This window comes from Myripristis murdjan, chromosome 2 (assembly GCF_902150065.1).
Source record: "Myripristis murdjan chromosome 2, fMyrMur1.1, whole genome shotgun sequence".
Lineage (NCBI taxonomy): Eukaryota > Metazoa > Chordata > Actinopteri > Holocentriformes > Holocentridae > Myripristis > Myripristis murdjan.
In genome coordinates this window covers 20,005,591-20,013,729 of record NC_043981.1, presented here as the reverse complement: position 1 = coordinate 20,013,729, position 8,139 = coordinate 20,005,591, and the positions used below count along the sequence as shown (strand labels likewise).

The 8,139-nt window shown below is 45.2% G+C and overlaps 1 protein-coding gene across 1 annotated transcript in view; it reads left to right on the top strand.

Annotated features, from left to right (window-relative positions):
- Nucleotides 1-7,465, top strand: part of LOC115370644 (NACHT, LRR and PYD domains-containing protein 12-like) — a gene marked incomplete at its 3' end in the record, with an annotated part of 100,069 nt that extends 92,604 nt beyond the window's left edge. The window contains exons 6-9 of the mRNA XM_030067753.1: nt 1,986-2,159; nt 3,274-3,447; nt 4,561-4,731; nt 7,300-7,465. Of these exons, the coding sequence (XP_029923613.1) occupies nt 1,986-2,159; nt 3,274-3,447; nt 4,561-4,731; nt 7,300-7,465 (685 nt within the window). The remainder of the gene's footprint in view (nt 1-1,985; nt 2,160-3,273; nt 3,448-4,560; nt 4,732-7,299) is intronic.
- Between the last annotated feature and the right edge of the window lie 674 nt (nt 7,466-8,139).

The following is an 8,139-nucleotide window of genomic DNA, read 5'->3' as shown; positions in this document are numbered from 1 at the left end:
GAGGCGACAATGGCGGCAGCAGGAGAAGAAAGAGATGAATTCGCTGACTACACCTCAGTCTTATGGTCCTCTTATGATCTCATTCATTTTATTTGTTTTTATAGGTGTTTCTGCAGGCTTTGTATAACATTGTGATTTTACACGGAAGCACATTAGTGCAGGTGGTTTCCAAGAATTAATTCTCTGAAACAAGAGTTACAAGGTCCTATAAATTGAAAAAATTACAGTAATTCATTGATGTAAAAAATAAGAAATTTACTCTTACTCTTACTCTTACTTTTACTTTAAGTAAATTTAAAAGCATGTACTCTTGGATACTTAAGTACCTTTAAAAGCAAGTACTTTTTTACTCTTACTCGAGTACCATGTCAACTGAGCTACTTTACTTGTAACGGAGTAAATTTTGACCAGTAGTATTTTTACTCTTACTCAAGTACTGGGGTCGAGTACTCTGTCCATCTCTGAATATAAGCAGTTGCTTTGATTGAAATCCCGTGTTTTACTCGGCAAAACCGGACAGGGGACACAATTTTTATCGGGGAAACGTACCTTGGCACAACACCGGCCCAGGAAGATAATGAACACTAATTAAAACCAAAACTACCCTGAGGAAAAGCAGTAAAAGTACCGGTGTTATGCCCGGACTCTCCTCACTGGGACCCCCCTCGCCCCGGACTCTCCTCACTGGGACCCCCCTCGCCTGGATTCTCCTCACTGGGACCCCCCTCGCCCGGACTCTCCTCACTGGGACCCCCCTCGCCCGGACTCTCCTCACTGGGACCCCCTTCACCACCTGCCGACTCAGGATGAGGACCTGAGGACACCAAGACACAACACATTAGCCCACTGAGCTTTTTCGTCTAAAAATGATTAGTTCATGTCATAAAAATGAAACAGTGCTTCACCTGGCTCGTCTGTGGTCTCAGCCAAATCTGTGTCCCCCTCCTTCTCTGGCACAAAGCCCCACACGCTGGCTTCTCCCAGTATAGAGGCCATTCTTCTCTCCAAAGATGTAAGTTAGGGTGTGTCCTGACCCCCACCTGTTGCTGACTCACTCTGGCTGCGGGCCGTGACTCTTTTTTTAGCCTCCACCTTCAAATCCGACCTTTTTTTTTTTTTAACATCGGTAACATCGTGTTGCCACTGGCAGCACTTCCTCTTATTTGTAACGCCACGACTGTGGCTGCCAGATAAGACTGTCTTTCTCCTCTCCACCTCGCCCACAGGCACCTCCATTTCTGTGTCTGAAAAATTCCTTTTTATCGCCTTTCTCTCCGTGGCTTCCATGATTAACCGTAACACAACATTGATCAGCTGGCTCATTTAAATATGCATCAATATTCATGAGGTGCTTTGCATTATAAGTCTGGATTTTTTTTGGGTGTACGCCATTTTCATCTTTTGGGCGTACGTACACTTTAAGTTTGGATCCTACGCAAAGTTTTATGAATGAGGCCCCTGGTCAGTCTGTTGAAATGCTCCTAACTTTGGCCCTGATTGGTCCAGAGACTGGGTGCTGGTGTCATGTGATGCAGAAGCTCTTGTTCTCCAGTTTTACTCTGAGAAGATGATAGACTGAAGGCATCTGAGGACTTTTCACTGAGCCATTCATTTGTTATTTATGGACGGACCTATGGCTGTTTTCACGTCTACCATATTTAGCACTGAATTGGAATTATTTTGGACCTTTTATCATTTCTTGCTTTCATTGTCTGTTTATTTGTGTTTTTAATATTTTGATGTCTTTTCATTTCAGGTGTTATCTTTATCTTTTCATTTACTCTGATGGTTTTGTAAAGCACTTTGGAACTTTGCTTTAAAGGTGTAACATAAATATAAATTAGTATTATCAGTATTATTATTAATATAATTGTTGTAAGTATTTCATTGGTCTGTCCTGCCTTTTTGAATATTTTGAAAAATCTCTGACTGATAAATATCCAAAACACTGGAAATTATAGCTCCATATTTTATTCTTCATTTAGACTGAGGTACTGCGGGTTGTCAGGGAGCAGCTGTGCTTCTCTGGCCTCGGCTCTGAAGTCCAACCCCCATCTGACAGAGCTGGACCTGAGTGAGAACGACCTGCTGCTGGATTCAGGAGTGGAGCTGCTGTCTGCTGGACTGGAGAGTCCAAACTGCAGACTGAAGACTCTCAGGTCAGACTGCACTTTTTAATGATGTGTGAACATGTAATATTCTGTTTGCTGAACAGGAGTTTCACAGGCTTCCATCTCAAATTGTTGTCAAACTGTATTTTCACACAATCCTTGTGTGTTGAACTGAAAAACTGTGAACTTGAGTGATGATATTGTACATTATTTCAACATGCAGGGGTCCAAATGGCCTCCGTCTGTGGGAGTCTGATATTTATTGTGGTAATTAATGAACACAGTCGACTGTCATCATGTTTTTGACTGAATACCGTGATATCCATATTGTGAGGATCTTGTTAGGATGACTGGTTGGTGCTTTCATCAAAGTGTAAATTAGTGCTGAACAGTCATTAGTAATATGGATATGATGAGCGAGCAGGCTGAGGCCAATAACAGAGCAGAGAGGAGCGTCTAATAAGTTGAGAAAACTGCATCCCTTTACTGTGATGCAGCCTTTAAAAGCAGGAGAGGACAACACTGATGCCATAAGATATTACCATATCCCAAATCCCACATGATATCTGATCTCATATCACACTATCCATATTATATCAATATATTGATGGGCCCACCTCTACTGCCACCACCTGGTCAGTCTGTTGAAATGCTCCTAACTTTGGCCCTGATTGGTCCAGAGACTGGGTGCTGGTGTCATGTGATGCAGAAGCTCTTGTTCTCCAGTTTTACTCTGAGAAGATGGTAGACTGAAGGCATCTGAGGACTTTTCACTGAGCCATTCATTTGTTATTTATGGACGGACCTATGGCTGTTTTCACGTCTACCGTATTTAGCACTGAATTGGAATTATTTTGGACCTTTTATCATTTCTTGCCTTCATTGTCTGTTTATTTGTGTTTTTAATATTTCGACGTCTTTTCATTTCAGGTGTTATCTTTATCTTTTCATTTACTCTGATGGTTTTGTAAAGCACTTTGGAACTTTGCTTTAAAGGTGTAATGTAAATATAAATTAGTATTATCAGTATTATTATTAATATAATTGTTATAATAATTATTTCATTGGTCTGTCCTTCCTTTTTGAATATTTTGAAAAATCTCTGACTGATAAATATCCAAAACACTGGAAATTATAGCTCCATATTTTATTCTTTATTCAGATTGAGGCACTGCAGCCTGACAAAGAGCAGCTGTGCTTCTCTGGCCTCGGCTCTGAAGTCCAACTCCCATCTGACAGAGCTGGACCTGAGTGAGAACGACCTGCTGCTGGATTCAGGAGTGAAGCTGCTGTCTGCTGGACTGGAGAGTCCAAACTGCAGACTGAAGACTCTCAGGTCAGACTGCACTTTTTAATGATGTGAGAACATGTAATATTCTGTTAGCTCAACAGGAGTTTTACAGGCTTCCATCTCAAATTGTTGTCAAACTGTATTTTCACACAATCCTTGTGTGTTGAGATGAAAAACTGTGAACTTGAGTGATGATATTGTACATTATTTCAACATGCAGGGGTCCAAATGTCCTCCGTCTGTGGGAATCTGATATTTATTGTGGTAATTAATGAACACAGTCGACTGTCACCATGTTTTTGACTGAATACCATGATATCCATATTGTGAGGATATTGTTAGGATGACTGGTTGGTGCTTTCATCAAAGTGTAAATTAGTGCTGAACAGTCATTAGTAATATGGATATGATGAGCGAGCAGGCTGAGGCCAATAACAGAGCAGAGAGGAGCGTCTAATAAGTTGAGAAAACTGCATGCCTTTACTGTAATGCAGCCTTTAAAAGCAGGAGAGGACAACACTGATGCCACAAGATATTACCATATCCCAAATCCACATGATATCTGATCTCATATCACACTATCCATATTATATCAATATATTGATGGGCCCACCTCTACTGCCACCTCCTGGTCAGTCTGTTGAAATGCTCCTAACTTTGGCTCTGATTGGTCCAGAGACTGGGTGCTGGTGTCATGTGATGCAGAAGCTCTTGTTCTCCAGTTTTACTCTGAGAAGATGATAGACTGAAGGCATCTGAGGACTTTTCACTGAGCCATTCATTTGTTATTTATGGACGGACCTATGGCTGTTTTCACGTCTACCATATTTAGCACTGAATTGGAATTATTTTGGACCTTTTATCATTTCTTACTTTCATTGTCTGTTTATTTGTGTTTTTAATATTTTGATGTCTTTTCATTTCAGGTGTTATCTTTATCTTTTCATTTACTCTGATGGTTTTGTAAAGCACTTTGGAACTTTGCTTTAAAGGTGTAATATAAATATGAATTAGTGTTATCAGTATTATTATTAATATAATTGTTATAAAAATTATTTCATTGGTCTGTCCTTCCTTTTTGAATATTTTGAAAAATCTCTGACTGATAAATATCCAAAACACTGGAAATTATAGCTTCATATTTTATTCCTTATTCAGATTGAGTTGGTGCAGGTTGTCAAAGAGCAGCTGTGCTCCTCTGGCCTCGGCTCTGAAGTCCAACCCCCATCTGACAGAGCTGGACCTGAGTGAGAACGACCTGCAGGATTCAGGAGTGAAGCTGCTGTCTGCTGGACTGGAGAGTCCAAACTGCAGACTGAAGACTCTCAGGTCAGACTGCACTTTTTAATGATGACATAAATATATGGATATTGTTTGAATCGTGCAGTAGAATTAAATGTCTTATTCTTAATTTAGATTTGAGTTTTTGTGTGTTCGAAACTCGGTTTCTGTCAGAGCCACATGACTTCTATCAACAAGAGCTGGTGAGCCCTGATTGGAGGAAAATGTTGAGCCCATGTTTGCATGAAGATGCAGCACAAGACTCATTCCATTCCTCAATGGAATGGAAACCTGACTCCCAAGCTACGGGGGACCAAAAGTGGGCTGATGATCTGAACTTATTCTTCAATAGATTTGATCAGTCATCTGCCCCTCCCCCAGCCCAGTCCTCCATGCTGCAGCCCCCCCTCTCTGCACCCAGTGTTAACTGCCCAAATTCCTCCCCCTCCCCCTCTACAACACTCAGCTCACAGCCACCCCCCACTTCTCACCTCATCAACCCAACTCCCCCACTCACACCCTCCAGCACACAGCCCCCCTGCTCCAACCTGTCTCTCACAACGACCCAGGTGAGAAACCAGCTCCGGAGGATCAAGGCAAGAAAGGCTGCAGGTCCAGACGGCATCAGCTCCAGACTCCTCAAGTCCTGCGCAGATCAGCTGTGCGGGATTGTTGAGCACATGTTCAACCTGAGCCTGAAGCTGAGGAGAGTGCCACAGCTGTGGAAAACATCCTGCGTGGTACCTGTGCCCAAGACTCCGCACCCCAAGGATCTCAACAGCTACAGGCCGGTGGCGCTAACATCCCACCTGATGAAGACCCTGGAGCGGCTGGTCCTTGTTCATCTCCGCCCCCTGGTGGGACCATCACTGGATCCACTTCAGTTTGCCTACCAGCCTGGCATTGGGGTGGATGACGCTGTGATCTTCCTCCAACACCGAGCTCTCTCTCACCTGGAGAAACCTGGGAGCACTGTGAGAATCATGTTTTTTGACTTCTCCAGTGCTTTTAATACCATACAGCCTGTACTTCTGAGAGACAAGCTGGAGCACACCGGGGTGGACCACCACCTCACACACTGGATTCTGGACTATCTCACCAACCGTCCACAGTATGTGAGGACCCGGGACTGTGTGTCCGACACGGTTGTCTGCAGCACGGGGGCCCCGCAGGGAACGGTCCTGGCTCCGTTCCTCTTCACCCTCTATACTGCAGACTTCTCATACAACAAACCCACCTGTCACCTGCAGAAGTTCTCTGATGACTCTGCAATCGTCGGCCTCATCACAGAGGGGGACGACAGAGAGTACAGAGAACTGACGCAGGACTTTGTGGACTGGTGCCAGTGGAACTGCCTCCAGATCAACGCGGGGAAAACCAAAGAACTGGTGGTGGATTTCCGCAGACGTGCACTCTGCCCCCCGGCACCGGTGAACATCAACGGAACAGATATTGAGATGGTGACATCTTATAAATACCTGGGTGTTCACCTGAACAATAAACTGGACTGGAGCCACAACACAACTGCACTTTATAAGAAAGGCCAGAGCAGACTCTATCTGCTCAGGAGACTGAGGTCTTTTGGAGTGCAGGGGGCACTCCTGAAGACCTTTTATGACACCGTGGTGGCATCAGCCATCTTTTATGGAGTGGTCTGCTGGTGGAGCAGCATCTCAACGGCTGACAGAAAGAGACTTGACAAACTGATCAGGAAGGTCTGTCCTGGGTTGCCCCCTCGACTCAGTGGAGGTGGTAGGTGAGAGGAGGATGATGGCTAAGCTATCATCCATGATTGTGAACGACTCCCACCCCCTGTAGGACACTTTAACTACACTGGAGAGCTCCTTCAGCGACAGACTGCTTCACCCAAAGTGTGTGAAGGAACGCTATCGCAGGTCCTTCCTTCCTGCAGCCGTCAGACTCTATAACAAGCAGGGCTCCCAGTAGACCACACACTCTCCAGGACTGCACTGACTGCACTAGAATGCACATTCTCAGCACCTTAACTACCCCCCCCCCCCACCCCCACCCCCCACCCACGTACACACATACACACACACACACACTGCACTACTGCACACACATAAAGACGGGAGGGAAGGGGAGATCCCATAAGGCTGGATCAAGTGTGACAGTTCCTGAGACCCAGGTCCGGGAGTCAGGTTCTGCCACTTGGTCTCATGGGTTCACACTAACCCTGAACCTCCGGAGTGTGTTGTTCCCCAGGTTTTGGGTTTTTTTCTTCTGTGGTTTAAATTGTTCACAGAGTATTTTTCTACATTCCTTGTTTACAGTGTTTATATTGCTCATTCCTTGTTTACAGTGTTTATATTGCTCTTTGGTAGTGTTATCCGTATATACTGTTTATTGTGTAAATTGTGCTTCGTATATTGCTATCCACTTTGCTGCTGTGATGCGTGAAATTTCCCCACCGTGGGACTAATAAAGGAATATCTTATCTTATCTTATCTTAAAGACAGGAAGTGGTTTGAGCTTCACCTGTCAGGCTGCTGCTCTTCAGTGACAAGCAGCCAATCAGATGCAGCTCTGTGAGGGAGGCCTGACACAGATCTGCACTCTGCCTGTCTTAGAGTTTATTTTTTATTCTTTATTCAGACTGAGAGACTGCAGCTTGACAGAGAGCAGCTGTGCTTCTCTGGCCTCGGCTCTGAAGTCCAACCCCCATCTGACAGAGCTGGACCTGAGTGAGAACCAGCTGGAGGATTCAGGAGTGGAGCTGCTGTCTGCTGGACTGGAGAGTCCAAACTGCAGCCTGAAGACTCTCAGGTCAGTAGAGGGGTGGAGTCAGTCCTCTCAGGTCAGTAGAGGGGTGGAGTCAGTCCTCTCAGGTCAGTAGAGGGGTGGAGTCAGTCCTAGAGGGGTGGAGTCAGTCGTAGAGGGGTGGAGTCAGTCCTCTGAGGTCAGTAGAGGGGTGGAGTCAGTCTTAGAGGGGTGGAGTCAGTCCTAGAGGGGTGGAGTCAGTCCTCTCAGGTCAGTAGAGGGGTGGAGTCAGTCCTAGAGGGGTGGAGTCAGTCCAGGCGGAGCAGCTTGGTTGCTTGGTTCTTGTGCTGGACACAGTCAGTGCAGGCAGCATTTCCTGGGAAATGTCCAAAGTGCTCAGTGGCCTCAGGACTGGACAGACAGACAGAGAGAGATCAGCCAATCAGAGCAGCCACAGTGTGTTGGGGTCATGTGACCTGCAGGTGATGATGATGATGATGAAGAGGATGATGGTTTTGTGTTCATCCCTACAGGCTGGAACATGTAAAAGACTGGATTCCAGCTGACAGCCTGAGAGGATGTGAGTATACACACACACACACACACACACACACACACACACACACACACACACACACACTCACACACACACTCACACACACACACACACACACACACACACACACACACACACACGAAGCTTTACAGAGAATGGGAGCGAGCTGAAACTAAATG